This window comes from Sapajus apella, unplaced genomic scaffold, assembly GCF_009761245.1.
Source record: "Sapajus apella isolate SASKATOON/1434 unplaced genomic scaffold, GSC_monkey_1.0 scaffold106, whole genome shotgun sequence".
NCBI classification, from domain to species: Eukaryota; Metazoa; Chordata; class Mammalia; order Primates; family Cebidae; genus Sapajus; species Sapajus apella.
This window is the reverse complement of record NW_022437046.1, coordinates 4,288,615-4,313,501: the sequence shown is the minus strand read 5'-3', so window position 1 is coordinate 4,313,501 and position 24,887 is coordinate 4,288,615. Positions and strand designations below refer to the sequence as shown.

General features: G+C 53.1%; 1 protein-coding gene across 7 annotated transcripts in view; it reads left to right on the top strand.

Annotated features, from left to right (window-relative positions):
- The window catches only part of GDPD5 (glycerophosphodiester phosphodiesterase domain containing 5), a 91,241-nt gene that overhangs the window by 46,251 nt on the left and 20,103 nt on the right, over positions 1-24,887 (top strand). For all 7 annotated transcript variants that reach the window (XR_004262939.1, XR_004262940.1, XM_032259097.1 and 4 more), the window contains 4 exons: positions 2,406-2,582; positions 17,972-18,075; positions 22,426-22,519; positions 23,366-23,425. Coding sequence is in view for 5 of the 7 variants with exons in the window: in XM_032259097.1 (XP_032114988.1) it covers positions 2,466-2,582; positions 17,972-18,075; positions 22,426-22,519; positions 23,366-23,425 (375 nt within the window). In the remaining 2 variants the exon portion in view is untranslated. The remainder of the gene's footprint in view (positions 1-2,405; positions 2,583-17,971; positions 18,076-22,425; positions 22,520-23,365; positions 23,426-24,887) is intronic.

Genomic DNA, 24,887 nt, shown 5'->3' with positions numbered 1-24,887 from the left:
CAAGCCCAGCTATTTTTTGTATTTTTAGTAGAGATGGGGTTTCACCATGTTGGCCAGGCTGGTCTCGAACTCCTGACCTCAAGTGATCCACCCGCCTTGGCCTCCCAAAGTGCTGTGACCCAGCAATTTGATCCCAAAGTGTGTACCCAAAAGAAATGAAAACATACGTTCACACAAAAAAACTCATTCACAGAAGCATGATGTATAACAACCCAAAAGCGATAACAACCCATATGTCCATCAGCTGATCAGTAGATAAACAAAATGTGTTAGATCCGTACAACCGAATGTTAGACATAAAAAGGAATGAAATGCTGATTCCAGCTACAACGTGGATGAGCCTTGAAAACGATGCATAAAAGAAACAAGACACAACTGGCCACATATTGTATGATTCCATTGATACGAAGTCTCTAGAATAGGCAAGTCCATAGAGACAGAAAGTAGATGAGTGGTTGCCAGGGCCAGAGGGGTGAGACCAGGGTAAATGGGGAGTGACAGTGCATGAGAATGAGGGCGGGGGTGTTGTTAGGATGATGAGACTCTTTTGGGATTAGATAGTGGTGATGATTGTACAACCTGTGAATATACCAGAAATTGAAGACTGTATATTAAATACTGAATTGTATACTTTGAAAGGGTAAATTGTATGGCATGTGAATTATATCTCTGTTTCTAAAATGCTAATACTTCCTTCCTAGGGCTGCTGTTCTAGTTTATGCATGGAGAGTACCAGGAACAATGCCTGGTTGTTCCCCTCTCTGGTCCTCTTAGGGCCCTGGGGGCCTTTGTGTGTCCTGCTCACATTGTCTTCCTGGGCCTCAGACAGGGCCTGGTACAGAACATACGATTGAGTTTCTGGAGTCCCGCAGGCCAGGGCTGGGGTCCTGACACCTCAGTACAGCTATGTACCTCTGGGCAAATTGTTTTTCTGCTCTGAGTCCCAGGTTCTTCATCAGCAAAATAGAACAAAAATAACTACTTCACAGTGGTGTGGGGGACTGGATGACACCCAATACTCAGGGTGTGTGAGGTGCCCCAAGCCCATTGCCACCTGTCACACTCAACCAACATTGGCCCCCGGAGGCCGAGGCTCCCACAGATATCTCCAGGGTGCCAAGCAGGGCTGGGGCAGTAGCTCCTGGCTGCTGCCCCATCCCCCCACAGGCCTCACCAGGCTGGGGGGCGCTCCCTGCGTCTGGAGAATGAATACTTTGGGGCACTAGAGCAGTTCCTAGATCGAGCACAGTGCAGTTATGGGACAGCAGCCAGGCAGTGCCCCTTGTTCTTTGAGCCTTGGTTTATTGAACTGTCAGATGGGCTTAGGACACAGAACCTGCCACTTCCGATGACTGTGCTGATGAGATGGGACAATGAATGTAAAGTATTTACATGGTGCCTGATGTATTTTAAGTGCCCAACACATCTCAGCTTGTATGATAATTTCTTCTAAAACGTTTATTTTGAAAGTCTGCTGCGTGCTAGACACTGTTCCAGTTACTGGGAATACAGCAGAAAATACAACAGACAAAAATCCTTGCCTTCATGGAAACTGCATTATAGTAGGGCAGACAGACAGGAAAAATAAGTAAGTTATATTTGAGGACATGATTGAGAAAACAAGGCAGAGAACGTGGGAAGGAGATTAGGGAATGTGGGAAGGGGGTACGGTTTTATAGAAGGTGACCTGGGACAGTCTCATTGAGAAAAGGACATGTGGCCGGGCGCCGTGGCTCATGCCTGTCATCCCAGCACTTTGGGAGGCTGAGGCGGGTGGATCACCTGAGGTCAGGAGTTCGAGACCAGCCTGGCCTACATGGCAAAACCCTGTCTCTACAAAAATGCAAAAATTAGCCAGACGTGGTGGTGGGCCCCTGTAATCTTAGCTACGTGGGAGGCTGAGGCAGGAGCATTGCTTGAACCCGGGAGGCAGAGGTTGTGGTAAGCTGAGATGGTGCCACTGCACTCCAGCCACTGTACTCCAGCCTGGGTGACAGAGCAAGACTATCTCAAAAAAAAAAAAAAAAAAAAAAAAAAAGAAAGAAAAGAAAAGGATATTTGAGCTGAGACCTGAAGAGAGGAGGGGAAAGAGGAGGGAGTCATACAGGTTTCTAAGGGAAGAGCATTCCAGGTGGGAACAGCAGCATGCCAGGCCAGCGAAGAACATGGAAGAAATCAGTGTGGCCAGAGGAGAAGGAGTAGGGAGGATGAGGTCTTGAGTGGGAGGCAGGAGACAGATCCTTGGAGACCTGCAAGGGTGGGCCTGTGACTCCAAGTGAGATGGAGCCCCACTGCAGTGCTTTGAGCAGGGGAGACCCTCCCTGACCTAGGCTATAATGACTTGCTGTGTAGTGCCTGACTCCTCACCCTTCCCCGATCTCACTGCCCTGTGCTTCCTCCTGCAGGACCAGCTGGGGGCCTCCATGGGCGCCTGAGGGCCAGGCGCCAGGGCCGTGGGCACGAGTATGGTGAGACACCAGCCCCTGCAGTACTATGAGCCACAGCTGTGCCTCTCCTGCCTCACGGGCATCTATGGCTGCCGTTGGAAGCGCTACCAACGTTCGCATGATGACACCACGCCGGTGAGCCACACTGGAAGAGGGTTGGAGGGACCCAGTGAGCCCCAGCAAGGCTGAGGGGCTGGGGGAGAGGTGTAGCTCTGTCTCTGCTGAGTTGCTCTGGACAGGCCAATGGCCTTTCTGGGTTTCAGTTTATTCCTCTGTCAAATGGCCTCATGGTAATTCCTGAAACTGACGACCAGGAGGGCAGGGAAGGAGTTCATCCTGTTGACGAGTTGTTAACACTCCTCTGACATTGTTGAGGTTAGGCTGCTCCAGAAGGAAAGGGTCACCCTGAGGTGAGCAGAAGTCCTCAGCTTCCTGGCAGATCCCAAAAGGCAGGCAGGCAAACAGGCGGGTGGTAGAGACAGGGTTAGGAGGTGGGCCCGGCCATCCTGGAGCCTGGGAGCTGGCAGGGTTACAGCCTGGCACTGGGACTCAGTCACCTGAGCCATAGGCCTGTCAGAGCTGGCAGCAGGTGCACAGCCAGATGAAGAAAGCATCCTTCAGTGCCGGGCTCCCCGGGCCAGACCTAAGCTGCACTCCTGTCCCTGGGGCGCTGTCAGCCAGTGGATCTAGTTTCTTCTCTGAAGGAACCAATTCCTGTGTGGTGTTTATCTAAAAGCTTTACTGTCTGGAGAACAACTTTCCTCCTCCTTCTTGCTTGTCTGAACAAAGAAGCTAGCCTCTAAATTCCGCCAGCCCCAGAAGAGGCTGGAGTGACCAGGGGTGGCAGGGTTTGGGGGTTGTGGTTGCAACTGATGTCAGAGGCCCAGTAGGCCTGGTTATCTGTTGGGGGAGGTCAGGGAAGCTTATCCACCTGTCTGCCCTCCTCTGCCTGTGCTGGTGAGGGATAAGTGCTAGACTGGGGAGCCTGAGTTCATGACCCCCAAACAGTGAAAAGCAGGAACTGCCAGGGTGGGCACCAGGCCTGATTCATTGTCTTGTCCCCATTCCCAGCCACAGAGGAGTCAAGTGACCAAACTGAGGCAAAGGAGAGGGAAAGGCCTGCCCAAGTCCATAGAGCAGGGCCTTGGCAATGCGAAGACTAAAGCCCTGGTCTCTCTACTCCAGGCCCCTGCAGGGAAGCCTTGTGACATACCCTGTCACAGCTTTCCCTCTTATGTGGAGGGGCACAGGCCGTGGGCTCTGGAGTCAGATGGATTCAGGTTTTGGGGGTGTATCCTCTACTTGAATCTAATTGCCTGTGAGCTCCCTCACCTGTGAACTGGAGGGGAAAGACACCCCTCTCAAGGAGCCGCTGGGCCACGACATGCAATGAGGGCTGTGATGTGAGCAGCGCGGTGCCAGCTGTCACTAGCCATTGAGACATGCCATTCCAGATGCCCAAGCCGCAGCTTCTCCATCTCTGAAATGGGAGCTAGGTTCTGATCTTGGCTTCAGAATTCCATGGCCACTTTGCCTTCCTCCACCCTCTGTTCTGGATCTGGACCTGGGCAGTAGAGGCCCAGCAGCCCCTGGTGGGAATGGGTGGTGAGACAGCTGAGGCTAAAGTGAGAAGAAGGATGGCCAAGCTCCCAAGCAGGAAGCCCGTGGCCATCAGGGCAGACGCTGGGGAAGGCACATCTTCCAGGAGCCTCATGTCTTTGGTGGGCCCAGGGCTGGCCAGTCATAGGCGGTGGAGTCAGGAACTGATGGGTCTCGGCTGTGGCCAGCACAGGGTCCAGAGTGGAGGAAGTGGGCCGAGGCTGGTTTTGAGCTGACTAAGAACCAGAACAAAATGTGCCCTGCAAGGCTAGGGTCTGGACTGTCCTGCTGGAGGGTCAGCAGGAGGCCATGAGCCAAGCTTAGAAATGGTTGGTATAGGGCTTTGTAGCAGCTTTGGGTGGCAGTGTCTCTGCAGGAAGGGCTGAGCTCACCTCAGGTGACCCCAAACTCACAGCTGAAAATGAGCATCCTCTCCTCCCCCGCCCCTTTCTCCCTGCAATCGCTCACTTTGCTCCGCACCCCCCCCCGCCCCCGTCTCCTGCCACTTCCTGGTTCCCAGCCTCTGCCCCTCATCCTTTCTTTCTCTCTCTATTTCTCTTTTCTCTCCCCATTTTTCCCTGAGGCAGCTGTGTGAGGGCAGCGGTGGGGCTGGACTCACCAGCCTGTCACAACAAAGGAATAGTGATCTGGTGTCTCAAAGACAGGGCTGGTGCAGGGTAGGGGCTCCAGAAATTTCTCTGAACAAATAGAGGCCTTGCCTGAGCTCTGGGGGTGCTGGTAGGGAGAGGAGAGCTGCCTGGGCTGAGGGGTGGTAGACAGGCCTCTGCCAGTGAGCCTGGTGCCTCTCCTTATTCTCACCACTCCTGCCCCAGGGGAGGAATCCTCTCTGTATCTCCCAACTCAGAGAAGCCTGGTTCAACTCCTGTGAAACCCTATCTCTCTGGGTCTCACCTGTGAAATGGTTGACAGGTGGGAGAGTCACGAGGCATTTTATTCTCATTCTCAGGCTGGAAAATGATGTGTGAAAGTAATAGTATCTGTTAACATTTATTGAGTACCTACTGTATGCAGGGAGCAAATGGTTTACATGCATTGCCCTAGTCATTATTGTAACATCTCCATGGGGCATGTTTAATTGTGTGCCCATTTTACAGATGGAGAAATCAGTCACACAGGCTGATGACAGATTTGCAGCCTAAGCTGCTGGAGACTAGGGAGGGCAATGTGTTGAGGATGTGGATTTAAATGAGAGTTTGCTGGAAGAAGAAAGGCAGGGGAACTTGGGAAGTTGCCTGATGAAGAAGAAAGAGCACTGGACCAGGAGCATTTGAGACAAGATGGGGAGTGGCCTTGAATGCCAGGCTTGGAACCCTCAGTGTTTCCCTCGTTATGGTGCAGCCCTGGGCTCTGAGGTAGATCCTGAGGAGTGGAGAGGGTGGGTGGAGGGAGCCTGGGAAGGTCCGCTTCCTCTCCATCCACACTGGTCTCCCTCCTTCCTCCCTGCCCAGCCTGACACATTCCCATCTCTTCCTTTGTCCCCCCAGCCCCCCAGGACACACACTTAACAAATAAATAACCAGGAAACCAGGACCAGAGGGGTGAAATGGCCTCTTCCCTTGCCCCCAGTTCCGAGGAGTGGAGGAGCCTGGCAGCAGGAGGCCAGGCTCACTCCACAGCCAGGAAGGGAAAGCAGAGCTTTTTATAACTGGGGATAATTAATTGGTTGTTGTCTGTGACTCATTACTCTAATACTGCCAATTAAGGACTTGGTAGGACAGAAGACTGTTCTCTGGCCTTCCCCACAGGGTCCCCTGAAGACTGTGTCTGCAAAAGGCAGTGTCAAAACCAGCTTCTATGTAGAGAGGGATATAGGTCAGATGCCTGGAGGAACTTCCCAGCCAGAGTCTCCGAAGGAGACAGACTATGATAGCCGACTCTTGCACTTCTGTAGTACAGTTACCTTTTGAAGGCTGCTTTAATTTTAACTGATTCCTTCAGGAAGAGTAGGGGAGTTATTCAGGCCAAGGGGCTGAAGACACAGTCGCCACTGCCCCACTCACACCCCCAAGCCTGTGCCCTCTCATCTATTTCACACCAAACAGTCTTGTCTGGAGTGTCCTGATTACTTATTCAGTCAACAAAGCTGCCCTGCTACCTGCTCTGGGGTCATAAGTATATCAGACCTGGTTCTCTCCTCCCTTGAAGGGCCCCCAGGCTTGTAGGGGGGAACAGACAAGAACAGACACACCCAGACCACCCAGGGTGATTATTTTGGAGGCCTGGGGAAACCGTGGTTGCGGGGTATGCTTGCCTGAGCTGGCCTCTGGGAGGGTTAGCCCCGTCTCCCAGAGCAGGGAAGTGTTTGGGGCAGGGGGAACTGTGCGCACAAGAGAGTATCTTGTGTTCAGGAACTGAAAGAAACTCAGTCCACTGGCTCAGGTGCGGGGAGGGGGAAGGGTGCTGCTGCATGGGCCTGAGCTGAGCTGAGGAGCCTGGGCTTCATCCTGGGCAGTGGGGCCTGAGTCAGGCTGGGGCTGTGTGAGGAATGCTGCGGCCCAGTTGTGGAGGATGCTCTGAGTGCCCTCAGGTGGAGGTGGGAGGGCCAGTGAGGCTCAGGTGTCTGTGTGGGGAGCAGGGAGGCATACACAGGGATAGGCCAGGGGAGGGATTCCAGAGACACCTAGAAGGTGTCATCAATGGACTGGTTGTGGACTGAGGTTCAGAGGGAGTGTCTGATGGTGATTCCCATCCTCCCATGATGCCCAGCGTTGGTGGATGGAGGCCAGTCCTGGAGATGGGAACCCATGCTGTGCCCCAGGAGCAAGTGAAAGGAGAGGTCTTGGTAGTGTCCAGGAATAGCAAAGGAGGGGTGGTCAGAGCAGACAAATAAACCTCCCCAGCCCCAGCTGCCTGCCTCCTATGATGGGATATGGTGAGAGCCCCCTGTCACCCTGCCCTGGTAGGAAGATACCCACTGCAGGGAAATCCATCCCCAGCTCTTCTGCCCCTTCCCCTCCATGCTCATCCACGCCAGCCACCCTGAGCTCCTCCACATCCCCAGGATAACCTCACCCTTCACAGCTCTGGGCCTTTGCTCCTGCCATTCCTTTTGCTTCAAAGTCCCATCTTTTTTTTTTTTTTTTTTTTTTCTGCACTTGTTGCCCAGGCTGGAGTGCAATGGCACGGTCTCAGCTCACCACAACCTCTGCCTCCTGGGTTCAAGTGATTCTCGTGCCTCAGCCTCCTGAGTAGCTGGGATTACAGGCACGTGCCACCGTGCCTGGCTAATTTTGTATTTTTAGTAGAGACAGAGTTTCTCCACGTTGGTTAGGCTGGTCTTGAACTCCTGACCTCAGGTGATCTGCCCGCCTCAGCCTCCCAAAGTGCTGGGATTACAGGCGACAGCCACTGCACCCAGCTGGAATGTCCTGTCTTTCTCCTCTCTGCCCCTTAAGACTGATTGCAAATCCCCCTCCATGCCCCCAATTTCTGTCAAAAAATAGCCCTCCTCCTTCCTTTCTCTCCCTACTGCTCTCTCTCCCTCCCTTCCTCGCTTCCCTGGGGTCCCACAGCACCTTGGCCTGTGCTGGCCACGTGATGTGATTTTCTGTTTCCTACTGGACTCTTTTTAGGACAGGGCCTGGGCCTGCACACTGCAGAGACCTGACTCAGAGGAGGTCCTAGGACAAGATTTGCTGAATGAACGATTTGCTGAATTGAATGTATGTGTTCATGAGTGAGTGAGGAAGCAGTTAGGAGATGTGACTGCCATCTTGCTGACCAGGTGGGGCAGCCGGACCCCCAGTGAGCTGGCAGAGAACATAGGTGTATGTGTGTGGACAGGTGTGTGCTGCGTTCTTGGTGCTGCCTCCTATGCTCTTGGCTGTGGTTGGCAGTGGAGGGTGCTGCCTCATTCAGAGGGACCTACTAGATCACCCTTGGAGCTGGGATTGGGCTCTGCCAGTCCACAAGATAAAGAAAGAGATGAGTTTCCCAGCTGGCTCCCACATTTTGTCCTATCAACCATATGGATTTGTGTCCAGGATGTGGAACTGGAAAGAATGGATCCTACTTAGGAAATCAGAGCAGACTTCAGGGATGAAGCAGCCTTTGAGATGGGCTCCAGGGTGTGGTTGGATTGAGCCAGATGCCACTGGGCATTCCTGGCAAGGGAGCTGCAGCCTCAACTTTACCCTGCCTCCCAGTAACTGAGTGTGTGATCTCAGGTCAGGCCCAGACCCTCTCTGCACTTGAGCTTGCTTGTCAGTTAAGTGAAGGCACAAATCTATGTCCTACGGATCCAATTAGATCATGGATAGGAATGTGCCTCCCGTCTTGTACCAAAGAGACCATTGTTCCAACCTTGCAGAAAAACGTGCCCTCCCTACAAACTGTCAAAGTGATGGCTTTCTTTCCTCCAGTGCTTTGAGGAAAAGAGACCCGGCAGGGGTGAGAGGCCCTCTGAGCTTTATTTCTCTCACTTCTAAAGTTGCAGGGTTGCTGTAAGGATAAGAAACTAGGAGATGATATTACATCCATGAGAGAGAGAGAGTAGGGCCGGTTTGTTGCAGCACAAGGAGGTGAGGATTTATCACTGCAATAAAGCCATGTTGTCTGTTGCCTTCGGAAACCCCCACACCCTGCCTAGCTCCTCTCGGAATAGTGCTAAGGGCACCTGGCATGATCACACCACACTCCAGGGGAAGTGGCTAAGTCTTGTTGATGGCACTCTGCGAACATCTTGAGTGTCAGGTTATGGAGCCAGGGTAGGGCAGGAGATGGGGCATTACCAGGGGACTATGGCCACCCACCCTGTGATGTGGTCAGGGTCCTATGAAGGGCTCTGGGATGGTCCTTCCTAAGGGCCCCTCAGCCTTTCTGCTCATGTCTCCCCAAGGGGCTGATGCCAGTGCCACGGAATAGGCTGGGAGAGACAGGGTGCTCCAGGCAGGACTTAATTGCATTCTCCTGCCTAATGAACTGCTCTGAGTGCACCCCAGCAGAAGCAAGGACAGAGGCCTGATTGCCCAGCTCTCTGTAGTCCAGAAAAATAAATCCAGCCTCTTAGGCTGTCAGGAGCCTGCTGGGGGTGGGGATTCTAATCCCTTTCCCTGCTCGGCCCTAATGCTGCAATCTCTCTCCGACCTCCCCAGGCCACCACCTCCCCCAAATCTCCCGGATCAGGGCCAGGGTAATCCTGCCAGAACCTGCCCATCTCTCCCTTTTGGGAGCTCCCTGTACCTTTTCCAGCTGACTTTTCCCAGGCTTTCCCATGCATCAGTCCCCCCATTTGGAACTTGGTAAAGGTGGAACAGGCTGATCATTGGAAGAGCTGAGGTGCCCAAGGTTTCGGTTGCAGGTGGCAGATTCAGGAGTAGGCACTCCTCAATCTCCCCCTCTTGGTCTCTGTAGGACCATGTGCTGAGGGCACATATGGCCGCTGGGATCTCAAAGAAGAGCCGGAACCACTGGGGGCAGGACTTGGCCGAGCAGGAAGGAGCTATGCCAGGCAGAGCCTGCACAAGGGGGAAAGGGCTGCCTTGGGCCAGATTGGAAAACTTGGATACACATCCGCAGGCATCTGAGAACTCACTGTATGGTGAACAAATGTGGAAATTACTACCAGTATCACAGATGATGTGGGGACAGCTGAAGCATCCATTTGGTGAAAGTAAAATTAGATCCTTGCCTCTTACTTCACACCAAAATAAATTCCAGATGGATTAAGATGTATTTTTTCCTATTTTTAAACTTTTTTCCTATTTTGAAGGCATATATTTCTTGAAAAAATTTAAACAACTTAGAAAGATGTAAAAGAAATTCTAGGCTTCATGCTTTAGAGATAAGGCTTTCAAACCTCTCTTCGCACACGTGACATCCATATGGAACTATATATAGATGGATGTAGATGGATGGGTGGATTGCAGATTGAAATGTAAACAATGAAACCGAGAAACTGTGGGTGTAAAATATTAAATATATGATCTTGGGCCACCTTTCTTAAACACAACACCAAAGGCAAAATGTATAAAGGAAAAGAGGGATAAATTTGACTGCATAAAAATTTAAATTCCTATACAGAAAGCATGCTACAATTATTTCAAATGACATACAAGAAAAAATATACAGTGTGTATTAAGGTTAATACTCTTACATAGGGAAAGCTTTTACAAGCCTATAACGAGCCAGTTCCCCAGAACAAAGCCTGCTTTGCTCTGTGCCTTCATGCCCTCTGCTCCTTTCCTCTGTGTGGACTGAGGCTCCCCAACCTTGTCCTCTCAACAAGCTCTTTCCTTCCACTTTGCTGCAGGTGTCTCCTCCTCCAGGAAGCCTTCTAGCTCACCCCTCCTCCTATAACTGACAGTGTTAAGGATCTGGGCTCTGAGCTCCTTAGCAACCTGTGACCACCCCTCTCACCACACCAATTCCCAGGATTGGAGCTGTCTGTCTGCTGCCAGTCTTGGCTCAGGGTGGCCTGATTTATCTCTGAGTGTCCAAGGGCTCAACGCATGTATGCAGATGACTGGAAGAGAAGGGTGGTGAGGATGTGGAGGAGAGACACTGAGATTTAGTTTGGTACAGGGTGTGAGGAAAGGGTCTAATTATAGTTGTTACCAAATGGATGTCCAGAAGTCCCAACACCATAAGTTGAATTCCCCATTATTTTTGCACTAACATACTAACATCCTAAGCTCTTGCCCATATTTCCAGGCCATTCTCCTTCTTTAGATTGCAGTTCCTCTATTTCTTAGTTGGATCTTTAGGAGATGAGGCGAGATAATCTCTGACATCTTAGCTAACTCTGAAATCCCAGGGTCCCTGCTCTGGCGTTGCCTATGAGTCTTAAGTGTGACCTTGGGCAAGGCCCTGTCCCTCTAAGCCTGTTTACACCTTGGTCCAACAAGGATAATTTACATGTCCTGCTCCTTGTTGCTCCAAAACACCTGGGGGATACTGGAGGTACACAAACCTGGGTGTGAATTGTGGTTCCACCATTATGTGTGTTCTTTGTGACCTTGGGCAAGTCCCTTTCCTTCTCTGAGAGCTGGTTTCCTCTGCTTTGCAGAACTGTGGGGAGGATGAGATGGAGCAAGTAAAGGGCTCTTAGGATTAGCATCCCTACCCACCCCCAATGCCATGGTGAGCTAACACAGGCCTCTGTTCCTCACAGCTTGGGATGCAGCCTGTGAGTGCGATCGGGCAGCTGCCATGCCAGGGTCTTCTTCCTCTATTGGTACTGGCTCCCAGGGCTGCAGTCTACAGGAGCCAGCCTGGCAACTGCATCTGGCTGACCGTGGCACCCACCCTGGGTTGGAGGCAGGCAATCAACCTGGCTGTCCTCAGCAGCTGGAGAGATGTGGTGTAGAACAGGGAGGAAAGGCTTGATCACTGTCTTCACATAATTAAAGGGCTGTCCAATGCGAAATGATAATTATAGGAACGATCCTGGATTTGGCGACTTACAGCTTACATCTGTAATCGTGCTGGGGCCTGGCAGCCCTCCTGTGATTTGGTGGTGATGTCATTCTGTGAACAGAGGAGGAAGCTGAGGTCAGGGGTCCTGAGCAATTGGCCCACAGCCACATAGCCAGTGGGGAGGAGGGCCAGGTGAAAAATCCAGCTCTTTTGTGTATTCTCCACTCTGTGATTATTTGACCCCAATATTTCTTACCCTCTGGCTGGCCTTGTTCTGTGTGGTATCAGAGAACCAGCTGCAGGGGCGCAGTGGAGGAGGCAGATTTCAGCTCCACCTTCTGGCGGCGGAGGGAGGGCACTAACTCCTGTGCCTGGACATCAGCCTCACCAGACACTGTGCATGGGAGGTTTTAGTGGTCTGTGTAGCATGCTGATACTGTCCCCATTTTAGAGAGCAGGAACCTGGGGCACAGAGAAGGTAAATGTGTTCCCCAAGGTCACTCAGTCTTCACCAGTCTGGGATTCAAACCCAATGTCGCTAGATTCCCTCCACCTAGCCTCCTGTTGTCAGCCTGCATGTCTTGGAAGGAATAATTTTAAGTCCTCAGAGGACCAAAAGAGCATCTGGAAGGAGAGGCCCTTTCCAAGGAGCCAGTGGGGTAGAGCAGGGTGAGCTCTTGTCCTGGAGGCTGCAGACATGCTCTCTGCCCCAGGGCAGGGGGACAAGCAGGGGAGCAGGAGTGGAGCAAGACTCCACTCCGGCTCTGAGAGCTCTGTAATTCTGAAAGTCTGCAATGTTCAGAGTGATGTGTGTGGACTTCAGACCCCAGGTTCTGTTTAGGGACCCAGGGGAGGTGCTCCATATCCTTCAGGGTCCCTACTAGTGGGAGGAGCAGCTGTGTGCATTTTGTCCTAGGGCTGCAGTCTACAGCAGCAGAGGCCTGTAGCCAGTGGCAAAAGGCAGCAGGAGAGCCGGCCGCCGCAGCCATGCTTCCTGTGTTGGACCAGCATTGTGGCCGCAGTCGTGCTTTGTGACTGTAGGAGCCCCCGCTGCTAATGAGGTCTTTCTCCACATTCTTCTCTGAACACAGGGCTCAGGGATGGGAGGGACAGGACAGAGACAGGAGGGCTGAAGAGAAGACATGACCATCATCAGGAGACAATGAGGAGGACTGGCCTTCGGGGAAATTGACCCACAATTGCCCAGATTGCTGAGGAGCAGGCTCTTGTTCCTGAAGGGTTAGGGGAAGAATGGAAGGAGACGCAGCAGCCTCTGGGGTAGGGCCTCCAGGATTCTCCATCACAGTAGCCTCGACCTCGGCCTCCATCCCCTGGAGCAGGAATCAGCATCCTACCCCATTGACAGCCAGGGGCCACTCCTGCCCCAGCTGCTCGCCCTATCTGGTTCTTCCTTGGGCAGCCTCCAGCACACTCCTTCTGGTGCCCACCCCAGGAGGCAGCTGCTCCCTCAACTCCAGCCCCCTCAGCCTTTCTCCTGCTCTCTCAGGGGATGTCTGGGGCTTGCATAATGGCACTGCCCACTGGTGGTCCTGATCATCCCTGTCAGCCTGTGTCACATCCATCCCTCCTTATGTCCCTTATGCCACAGGTGACCACCACCTCGTGCCTGGCATGATGCTGGGCCCAGGGGACATAGAGATAGCTCAGGCCATCCCTGACCTGAGGGAGCCTGCAGCCCAGTGAGCCAGCCCTTATTAGATGCCTACTGTGTGCCACCTGAAGCCCTTCAGCTCATTTAACAGCCTCCTTTCGAGGGAGGGGCTGTTATTTCCATTTACAGCCAAGGAGACCGAGGCTCAGAGGGGCCAAGTGATGTGCTGAGTAGCAGAGCCAGCTCTTCAGAGCCTGTATTCTTTCCATCTCCACAATTTACAATTTGATTGAGGGTCACAGTGGTGGGTGCCAAGAGTCTGTACAGGATGGCTTGGGGGGGGGCCTTTGAGGCCTGGTGGGATGGAAAGGCTTCCTGAAGTAGGAACAGGTCTGGCTTGGGGTCAGAGAGATGGAGGGGAGCAATCCAGGGAGCCAGGCTGGGCCTGGGATAGCCATACTGGGTCCCAGGGGGCAAGGGTGGGTTTTGAGGGGGGCTGTGCAGGCTGCCTCCCAAGGTGGAGTCAGTATACCTGGGTTCACATCTTATCCCCACTCCTCCCCAACCTGCTGACCCCTCCAACTCCCCTCTACTCACCTGTGTTGAGCCTTTATGCAAATTATGAAAAAGCGCCCCTTTCCTAGGACACAATCACCATGTGCCAGCAAATCATCATAATAAATATGCACCTTGATGGTCACCACGACATGAGTGGCACTTCTTAGGGGGCAATGCATGACTTGCTCAGCCATATGTGGGGACCCTTCTCTGAGCCTCTGTGCAGTGGGGGTAGATATCCCTAAATGAACAACCCGTGGTGCTGTGCAGACTATGGGAGATGAAGAAGGGTTGTGGCCATGGCACTGGGGCAGCGATCACTGTTCTGCATCTCCGGGAGGAGGGCCAGATTGGCTTGCTAAAGGGTGGAGCAGGCAGGCCTCTCTCTGCTGTAACGTGTCCTGACAAGGACCATTAGTGCCACTGGAGCCTCTTTATCAGGGGAGCTGCTCCACAGGCCACTTCCTGCAGCCACTTCCTCCCCTTCCCCTTCCCTTCCTCCCAGCCCTTGCCATTCAGTGTTTTCCTCTGATTGTTCTTAGAGTGACCCACATTGCCTGCCTCCCTCTATGCTGGGGCCTCTTCGCCCCATCTACAGGTTCCCTGTGGCCTCCAGCTTCAGCTCCCAGGACTTTAATCCTAGGTCGTCCCAACCCCAGCTCATGCCCTAGTTCTGATCATGGGGTTCCTGGCTCCTTGTTGCGTAGGTCCTGCCCGCATTCCTGCCATGCCTGGGCACCTCACCCCCCACCACCACCAGCTCTAGTCTTGGCCGATACCCAGGGGTGGGAGGTGTAGCCCCTCATTCTTTCCCTGCCCTGCCCCACTTTAAGGGTCTGGACACGTGAGGACAATGACCTTTGGGGCATAGGACCCTGGCTGCCATGGGCCCTCCTGGGCCGTGTTGTCTTCCTGGCCTCTGTCAGCATTGCCCCTGGGCCCTGCATCCTCCTGGCCACAGGATGTTTTCCCAGCATGTACTGCAGGTTCTCTACCTTCTCTCCTCCAGGCTACTTGCCTGGGACCAGAGTCATGCCAGACCCAGGCTCACCCCTCACCCAGGTCCCTCTCAGAACCTTCTCTGCTGGTTAGAGGCACACAGGTCTTACCCCTGAGGAGGCAGCATGGTCTCTGTAAACAGACAGCCATCTAGCACTGCCAGTGTGGGTGCTATAGAAGATGAGGCACTTGTTTGCGGGGATGGGTGTTAAGCCCCAGGGAAATCTCTCCTGGGTAGGTGTCTGTACTTGTGCAGGGCAGGAGAAAGGGCGTTTCCTCACCTGTAATTTTATTATCAAATCTTTCTCAAGCTCCTGTGCCACATGGAGCACGAAGACCACCCAGACCTCAGGCACTTATGTATAGCAGGGAGGCCGACATGTATAGAGACAGTTCTAGGGCTGTGGGGTCTGAGCCGTAAGTGAGATGCTTGCATAGGTTACGGAGCTCTGAGGAGATGGGATTCACCCTATGAAACAGGGGAGTCTTCAGGGAGGGGCACTCTGGAAGGAGTAGGGGTTTGCCTGATGAAGCAGAGAAAGGATGCTTTCTAGATGGAGGCTCTGGCTGTGTGAAGGCCTGGAGTCTGGAGAGTCTGTGTGGGGAACCATATTTAATTTTGTGCATGGGACATAAAGCACAGAGGCTGGCCTGGGCCAGGCAGAGTGGGCCCTGACGTCTACAGAGAAGCTCGGGCCAATGGGACTCTCGAGCTGGGGCATGACATGACCAGATGGGTGTCAGTCTAAAGATATGGCTCACCCTTTGGGAGACTCGGATGTTTAAGCTGGCCTGGGACTCACCGGCTGCACTCTGTAGGAAATGAAGGTTGTTATGAGCAAATAAGAATTTGAGGTGGCAAGAGGGATTCTGAGAAGGACTAATCCTGGGGTGCTGGCTGGAGGGTGGTGGAGAGATGGTCGTGCGCAGGGCCAACAGCCTTGGCTTAGACATGGCAGTCTGGGCCAGCCCCACGGCCCTGCCACGGGAGGCAGGACTGAGTCCCTAGACTCAGCTCTAGACAGTTCCAGCCGTTCTCTGGGTGGTGGCTCCTAGGGTTCCATTGATCCAGAAGGGCACATGGCCTGCCCTGCTCCTAACCAGGGTTTCCCTATTCCTGACTAAGGCTGGGTCTTGCTGTGCCTGCAATTGGAGTTTGTGCTAATCTGTGTCCAGGTGGGGCAGACACAAGTGCCCTACCCCCTGAGAAGCCACCTCCCAAAACCTAAACCTGCCAGAAAGACTGGGTCTCAGGGTGTCATCACCTTTGCTTGTCTGTTTATGTACAAAGTGGGGCTAAGCAAGGCAGTCTGGTTTGCACATGACAAGGAGTGGTGGCAGCTGCTCACCCAAGCATGAGTGGCCTAACTGGGGTGACCCACCTGGACAGAAGGGTCACCCAAGCACCACCCCTCTTGCCCAGACAAGGCACGGAATGGGCACTTAGTGGGTATGGAGTCATGGACCATTAGGGTGTGAAGGTCTTTCCTATGTTCTGGAGAGGCAGAGGATGCCACAGATATGCTGATAGTGTGCTGAGTGCTCGCCAAGCCACCTGACTTGTATTATCTCTTTTAATTCTCCATCAACCCCATGGCATAAGTACTAGTGTTGCCCTCATTTCACTTAGTGCAAACTAAGTGACAGAGAGGATGAGTACTTTGCCCAAGGTTACACGGCTTGTAAGTGGTAACAGAGATCTGAGGTTCTTGAGCAGACTGATGGTGTCTCCGCATGGTGTGGGACAGAGGGATTCTGCACAGTGAGAGGACTTTCCCTCCTTCCTGCCTATTCCTGCATGTCATCCTAAAGTACTAGTGGAGTGGAAGTCGGCTCGGTCCCCATCCTTGCGGAACCCACACTTGTCTGGGGGACACAGCAGGTCGTGGTGCACAAAGCATGAGTTTAGACAGAGGGATGCTGATGCTGTGGGAGCACTGCGGCCAGTTCGAGGTGGCAGGGTAGATCCAGGAAGGCTTCACAGAGGCAGTGGCAGGGTGGATCCAGGAAGGCTTCCCAGAAGCAGTGATATTTGAGCTGACTTGAAGGATGAGCGGGAATGTTCAGAGAATAAGCCCCGAGGCAGTGGCCCTTCCAGGTTGAAGGAACTGGTTGTGAGGGTGGAAGCTGGAGAGGTCAGGGTGCTGTACCCAGAAGACTTCCCTGTTTGGCTATCAGTAAGGAGCCATAAAGAGGTTAAACTGGGGTGGTTTAGAAACATAGCAGGAGCCTGGATATAGGGCTGCCTCCCTGACTTCACACCCTCAGGGGGAAGGTAGTCTGGATTCTTCCTCACACTGACCTCCCCTCAAGGGCTGTTGACTTGTTCTGATGATCTCAGCAGTTTCCCAGGATGCAGGATATTCCAAGCTTGTTGTGCTTCCAAGATAAGGGGACGGATGAAAGCAAGGAGAAACCGGAGGGCCAGGAGGAAGCACCTGCAGAGGCTGAGCTGGCCCCTCAGGAAACAGCAGTGGTGGTGTCAGTGTCCCCCGCCGCCCCACTTCCACCTGGCTGGAGACGGGTATCTGGCTCAATGGAGGCAGCAGAACACAGCACTTCTGCAGTTTTTCTAGTCCAGAGACCAGGGCGCTGGTCCTTAATCCTCTGCTAACTTGCTGTGTGACCTGCGCAAGTGACTTGGCTTCTCTGGCCTTCAGTGTTTTTCTCCGAAGCATGGGGTAAAGGTGGAGAAGAACAACGCCTTCTTTGTAGGCATGTGTGAGGAATGTGACTTCACAGACTACTGATCACGATCACGGTGCCAGCGCCAAGGGGCCATCTCAGAATGGGGAGAGCAGTACACAGTGGAAAAACTGCAGCTAAAAGATAACAGCCCTGGCCTGGCCTGCTCTCCACCGTTCTGTGACTTTGGGCTTGGTGATGGTGGACAGGTCACTTCCCTCTCTGAACCTCAGTTTCTCCCGGGGTAAAGAGGGCAGGAATTCCTGCCTGGCAGGTTTGGCTGCAAAGTGGGAGGGAGGAGAGGCCTGGAGTGATGGCTCATGCCTGTGAGCCCAGCACTTTGGGAGGCTGAGGCAGGCAGATCACAGGGTCAGGAGATCGAGACCATCCTGGCTAACACGGTGACACCCCATCTTTACTTGAAAACACAAAAAATTAGCTGGGCGTGGTGGCACGTGCCTGCAGTCCCAGTTACTCAGGAGGCTGAGACATAATTGCTTGGACCAGGAGGCAGAGGTTGCAGTGATCCAAGATGGTGCCACTGCACTCCAGCCTGGGCGGCAGAGTAAGACTCCGTCTCAAAAAAACAAAAAAAAACAAAGTGGGAGGGAGGGGGACACATTCTGGTGGGAGGCAGCCTCAGAGGCTGGCCCCTGCCTGACCCACTTAACCCCCTCCTCCTCTGCTCTTCCAGTGGGAGCGCCTCTGGTTCCTGCTCCTCACCTTCACTTTTGGCCTCACGCTCACCTGGCTCTACTTCTGGTGGGAAGTCCACAATGACTATGATGAATTCAACTGGTGAGTGGGGGTGGGGGTGGGGGAGGACGGGGCCCAGAGCTGGGTATCCAGTACCTTAGCTGGGACCTGGGGGCTGGGGTTAGAGCCTCTCTCCCAGGTTGGCCCTCTGAGCTCTGCCACCAGCTCTCTGTGTGGCCCTGGCCAGGGCCTACTCCCTGGGAGCCTCTGTCCTGCCCACCTTCAGGACTTTGGTGAGGAGGCTGGTATGGGTCTGTAATGGGAAGTGCCCAGGGTGTGGGTAAGGATTGTATCACAGGCTGGCAAGAAAGAGGAGGAGGAAACAATGAGAGGGGAGTCTCTCCTGCCCTGAGGGGGGTCCCACTGGGGACTTAGAGAAGGCTTCCTGGAGGAGGAGGCATGGGAACTACCCCTTAAAGAATGGCTAGGATCGAAACCTGGGGAAATTTAGCTGCTGGTCTTGAAGACCCCTTGGTGCTTGCATTGATGATTCCTGCATTCCTGGCCCCCTGAAGAGGTGGAGGGGAGCCTCAAAGAACAAAGGCTTACAGGAGCCGAAACCCTATGGAGAGACACAGAGTGCTCCTTCCCCAAGCTGCAACCATGGAAAATAGAAAATAGGAACTGAAGGCTGGGCCAGGGCTCAGGCTGGGCTGGGGCCTCCAGTCACCCACTTTGTGGACAAGAAATCCACGGCTCAGAGAGACCAAGGTCTCTGCAGAGGGGTAGCCCCGGATCCTAGGCCTCCTAACTCCCTTGGGTAGGCCCTGGGCAGAGCTGGCAGATGAGTTTGGGGACAGCTCAGGGTCCTTTGTGAGTACCTCAGATCCAAAGGCAGGGCTGTCTGAGCCACTTACCTGGGTGCAGGGGGATTTCTTCCTCTTCACCGTTCCATTGCCTGCCTTTTGTTAAGCACTGGGAGGCCATGGGAAGAGGGGAAGGACCCAGGGTTTCAATGACAAATAAGGAAACAGGCCCAAGTCACACAGCCAGTTGGGGGCTGAGCTGGGGCTTAGAAGCCTGGCTCCTCCCCATCCATTGCTGTTCCTTCCTTTTGATCAGATGTTCAGGTCAGCATGACTGTGAGCAAGTCTCCAGTGCTCTCTGAGCCTCTCCTGTAAAATGGGGTAACGCTGACCTCATCAGGTCTTTCTGAGGATGAACTGAGATGATGGACATGAAAGGGCTCAAAGCTCTACTTAAACATGAGGGCTGCTTCCTGGGAGACCACATCTCTAGCCGGGAGGCAGCATGATGTTAGCATTTGGGATTTGCAGGATTCCGGGCTTCTGACAGGCTGTGGTTCTAGCATTCCGTGATGATCCTGGGACTCTGTTCATGGAGCTGGGTATCCACTTTTCCCTGCATGGCACCAAGCCATGCCTCTGTTATTAATGAACACAATCAAGAACACACTGCGGTCCCACCCCTGCCCTGCAGCCGCCAAGCAAGATGAGCCAGAGCCCTGGCCGAATCCCGGAGGTGGCCTCTGGCCTTTATTAAATGCCATAAATCAATTATTCATCTTTGCAGATGTCCAAAGCATGGACACTATCATGAGTAAATGGGAATGTTCCCTACTGGCCCTCAACTGCAGACCTGGGCAGTTCCTCTGAACTGGAGGTCTGCTGCCTAGAAGATCATCAAGTCTACCCCCATCATGTACAGATGGGAAATGGAGGCCCAGAGAAGGGCAAGACGCATCCATGGTCCCACAACCAGTTTAGTGCCAAAAATATGAATTGAGGACAGACTGAAGAGACAAAGGCTCAGAGAGGTTAAGTAGCCCTTCCAAAGTCACACAGCAAGAAGCAGACAGATCTGGGACAGGGACTTCAGCCTACCTGACTGTATCATGTCCATGGAGCCACCCACCCTACCCTGAGAGTGAGCTCCCTGTCACTGGGAGATTCAAGCAGAGGACGGGTTCCTGCCCTGTCAGGGAGGTGGCAATGGAAGCCCTGCCTGGCACTTAGGGATGCCTGGAGACCCGCAGCTCCTTCAGCCTGTCACCTCAGTTTCTTGGAGTCAGTGCTGGGGTTCAGGGTGCCTGGGTCCAGTCCTGATGGTCTCAAGAGTCTCTGGGAACTGGGCACAATGACTCATGCCTGTAATCCCAGCACTTTGGGAGGCCAAGGCAAGCACATCATGTGTGTCCAGATGTTCAAGATCAGCCTGGGCAACATGGCAACACCCCATCTCTACAGAAAATTAGCCAGATGTGGTGGCATATACCTGTGGTCCCAGCTACTTGGGAGGATAAAGTGGGAGGATTGCTTGAGCCTGGGAGGTGGAGGTTGCAGTGCAGTGAGCCAAGATCGCATTTTACCCCTTTCAGAGTAAAATGGGGTAACTCTGACCTCATCAGGTCTTCCTGAGGATGAACCAAGTTGATGGACACAAGAGAGCTCAGAGCTCTACCTAAACGTGAGGGCTGCTTCCTGGGAAACAACATCTCTAGCTGGGAGACCACTGCACTCCTGCCTGGGCAACACAGAACCCATCTCAAAAAAAATCTCTGGGAATAACTCATACAGTAAGAGGATGTGAGCAACAGCCAGGGATTAGCACTGGATAAGGAGGGTCAGGGAGGGTCCTCTGGGCAGCTGCTGTCCTGAAAGTCTCCTTGACAAAAGTGGTCACACTTGAGAGACAAATGGGAGCAGAATGTCTTTCGGGAATAGTTATCAGGAGCAAGTCTTGCTCCTCTTCAGGCCTCAGTTTCCCAACTGTACAATAAGAGAGTACATTCAATGATCTGCCAGGCAGTAGATTTTCCCCTCACTCTGAGGGTGAGGGCCAGGGAGGGCGAATACCCCATGGGGTCCTCCTGGTGTCCCTTCCCATCTCCCTGGAAAGGTCCCAGATGATAGCAGGCTGGAGCTACCTGGAACTGGCTTGGATTCCCTAATGACCTTAAACAAGTTGCTGCCTCTTTTATGCCTCAGTTTCCCCCTTTGTAGAGAGGCTGTGAATAGTTCATTCTTCCTGGAGAGCATCTAAGCAGTATCTATCAGGCCCCTTAAAAAGTTCATTCCCACCGGGTACAGTGGTGTGTGCCTGTAGTTCCAGGTACCAGGGAGGCTGAGGCGGGAGGATTGCTTGAGTCCAGGAATTCAAGTTCAGCCTGGGCAACATAGCAAGTCCCTTTCTCAAAAAAAAGTCCATTCTCTTTGACCCTATAATTGTTTTTGTGGGAATCTATCCTAAGGGAGTAATCAAAAATACAGAAAGATATGTATAAAAATTTCATTTTTATGTTAATTTACAATAGTGAATAATTAGAAACTATTTCATACGACTAGTAGGAAGTTGGCTACATATGGCACATTAATTCAGTGGAAAACCACGTGGCTGTTTTAAAAATCACATTTTCTCAGGATTTTTATTGGCATAAGTAAACGCTTGTGTTGAGAAGAGTTGGCCAGGCATGGTGGCTTACGCCTATAATCCCAGCAGTTTGGAAGGCTGAGGTGGGAGGATCACTTGAGCTCAGGAGTTTGAGATCAGCCCGGGCAACATGGCAAGACCCTGCCTCAACAAAAAATACAAAAAGTTAGCCAGATATGGTGGTGGGTAGCTATGGTCCCAGCTGTGGTGGAAGGATCGCTTGAGCCAAGGAGGTCAAAGCTTCAGTGAGCCGTGTTCGCATTCCTGCACTCCAGCCTCGGTGACAGAGGCCCTGTCTCAAACAAACAAATGAAAACAAAGAGAGTGTACTGAATACTTAACCATGCATCTCACCTCGCTCCATCCTCATGAGGCCTCATGAAAGGGACTTTCTTCTTGTCTCCATCCTATAGGTGAGGAAACTAAGGCTCAGAGAGGTCAAATATGACATTTGATCAATTCTAAGACCCCCAATTTTCACACTTTAACATTGAAGTTGAGATGGCAGTCACAATTGATGGCATCTTAGAATCAGTGAAGGCTGTCACCTCTACAAGGTCCTACAAGACAGTGAGAAGCAGAGAAGAGGGGAGATTTGAATCCAGCCTGTGTGCGTGTTCCTCACTGCAAAGCCTGTGTTCCTGACTGTGTTGCTTTGTGCAGTGGGGTCCTGGCTTTGCTGTTTATACAAACATATAGGCATGGGGGCAGGGGAACCCACAGGAGGAACCTCCAGCACAGTCTTGGTCATGATTACTTCTGGGAGATAGAATTATAGGGCATTATTTTCTCCTTTGCATTTCTTGGTCCCTGGGTGGCTGCCGTGAGCAGGCATGATAGAGCGTCAGGCAAATGCTCTACCATGTAGCCTTGCTGTTGGGTGGGCAGGGTCTGGTCACTGAGCGCAGCCTGTGGTCTGTGTGGAGGCTGAGAACATCCTCGTTCCTAGGCCAGGCAGTAGCCTGGTGGAGGTCTGACCTCTGCCCCCTCTCCTCCTGGCAGGTACCTCTATAACCGCATGGGCTACTGGAGCGACTGGCCCATGCCCATCCTTGTGACCACAGCCACTGCCTTTGCGTACATTGCTGGCCTCCTGGTACGTGGGGCTGTTTCAGGGGGCAGGTGGCCCTGCTCCCAGGGGAAGGGAGACTTGGCCTGTGCTGGGCTGATGGAGGGGCCCATCCTGGTATAAAGAGGGAAGCTGTATTTGTAGGAGTATTGTGTTTGTAAGAATCTATCCTAAGGAAATAATTAAAAATGCAGAAAGATATGTGTAAAATTTTCATTTTTATGTTAATTTATAAGAGTGAATGACTAGGAGCTATTTTGTGCCACTAGTAGGAAGTTGGCTCCCTATGGTAATTAATTCATATTTTGCCCAGGGCCTCTCAGGCTGCTGCACCTCTGAGCCCTGGGTCCCCCAAGATAGGAGGTCCTCTTTCTTTTGCCAGTCTCTCCTGGAATGTTTTCCCCAGACCTGGTGAGAGCTGTCCTGGCTGTGAGGGCTCACTGCAGGCTTCCTCTTCCAGGAGCCTCTGCTTTGGGTTTTTGTTCCCAATATCCTACTCACTGAGAGGCAGATGGATCCCCATGCTGGACTGGGGACTCCTTGGGGACAGGCCAAAGTCTGTTTCAGAATCCCGGGGACTAGAACTCCCAAAATGTTTGATGAATTAAGTTGGGTAGTCCAAGTGCAGCAGCACCCAGTGACTTCTTGATGAGGAATTTCACAGAGGAGAAGCCTAGAGGCCTGGAATCAGCTGGGAGGAGGCCAGGCTCAGGCTGGCTAGTCTGGGCTGGGCATTCCCATCGCCTGGAGTGGGTTTGCTGCCCCTGCCCAGGGTCAGGCCCAGAGCTGCAGTGGGAAACAGGGTGTCTGAGAAACTGGCAAAGCCTTCCCATCCACACGGGCCTGACACAGACCCTGTGGGCCCCTCCTCAGGTCCTGGCACTATGTCACATCGCTGTGGGGCAGCAGATGAACCTGCACTGGCTGCACAAGGTAAGGGCCGCCTCGGCCGGAGCTGGGAGAGGGCAGGGGAAGCTGGAGGCGGCAGCAGCAGAGGAAGGGCCTGGCCACCATGTCCCTCCCCTGGATGGCCGTCAGAACTGTGCTCATAGCTATCGCTGAGCACTCACTGCGCCAAGCACTTTTCTCACAACCTCACCCGTATTCACTCATCTCACCCTCACAGCAACCTCGTGACGTAGGTACTGTTACCATTCCATTTTGCAGTTGGGGAAACTGAAGTACAAGGAGATTAAGTCACTTGCCCAAGCTCTCCCAGTTTAAAAATGGAAGATCCAGGGCCCTGGCCCCGCAGCCATGCGATTAACCAGCAGAGCTCACAGCTCATACTGTGGCACCCACCCTCTGCGGGCCTGCCTTGGGTCTCATGTGCCTCTTCCTTCTTTGGTGGGCTGTTTTGATCTGGCGATGGCATTCCCCAACTTAAAGCCTTTCCACCATTCCTACCGCTTCCAGGATGACACAAACTTCCCTACCTGGCATGATCTGGTCCCTACTGATCTCCCAGCCTGTCGCGGGACAGTCACCCTCCGCTTCTGCTGCATGAGACATCTCACTCTCTCCCAGCATCTCTGCCTCCTTCCCCTGTCTAGCGCTTTGCTCCTGCCTTCCCTTTCTCTCTCGGACTCCTTCTTCAGTATCTCCCCTACATACACAGGCTTCTCTCTCCGGGCTTCTGTGGCCCTGAAGCCTCCCCTGCTACATGTCTGAACTGCTGTGTTTTCAGTATTCATCTGGCTCCCTGCCTCAACCCACCCAGTTGAGGTGCTCCTTGCAGGCCAGAGTTAACCACCTCCCTGTTCCCAGTGCCCCGCTCAGGGCTGGGCCCAAAGCAGACAGGCTTCACCCATTCCAGAGCTTAAATCTCTGGCTTACATCCATGGCAGGCACAGTGCTGAAGTGTGTTTCTGATGCCTGGCCTTCTTGAAGCTCTGGTGGGCACAGAGTGGCACACAGCTGACCGAGGCAGAGCCCTTCCCTCTCAGGAACATCTGGGTCATCTCCCTTTCCCCAGAGCCTGACTCCCCACGGACCTGCCATTTAGGAAAAGGCAGAAATGTTCAGAAACAACCATGAGCCCATGAGATGGGTCCAGAGTAACTCCTAGGGGAAGGGCTCACTCCTAGCTAGAAGATGGATGTGGAACAGGAAAGGAAGAGGAGACGGCATGAGCCTGGGTTGGGCTGTGTGGAGTGGGAGGTGCCTGTGAGCATCCAGAGAGGCAGCAAGACCTGTTCATTACACAGGTCTGGAGCTTGGGAGTCAGACCCCCGAGACTGAAGTCTTAGAGTGATAGGAGCCATGAGCAGCCCCTGGCCCCCCACCTTCCTCCTGTTCCTCACTCTACTCACAGGTCTCCTCTGGGCTTCCACCATCCCCTCTGTGAGGGACTTTCTTCTCCTGGCTGCAAAGCTGCCATTTGAAAGGACTGCAC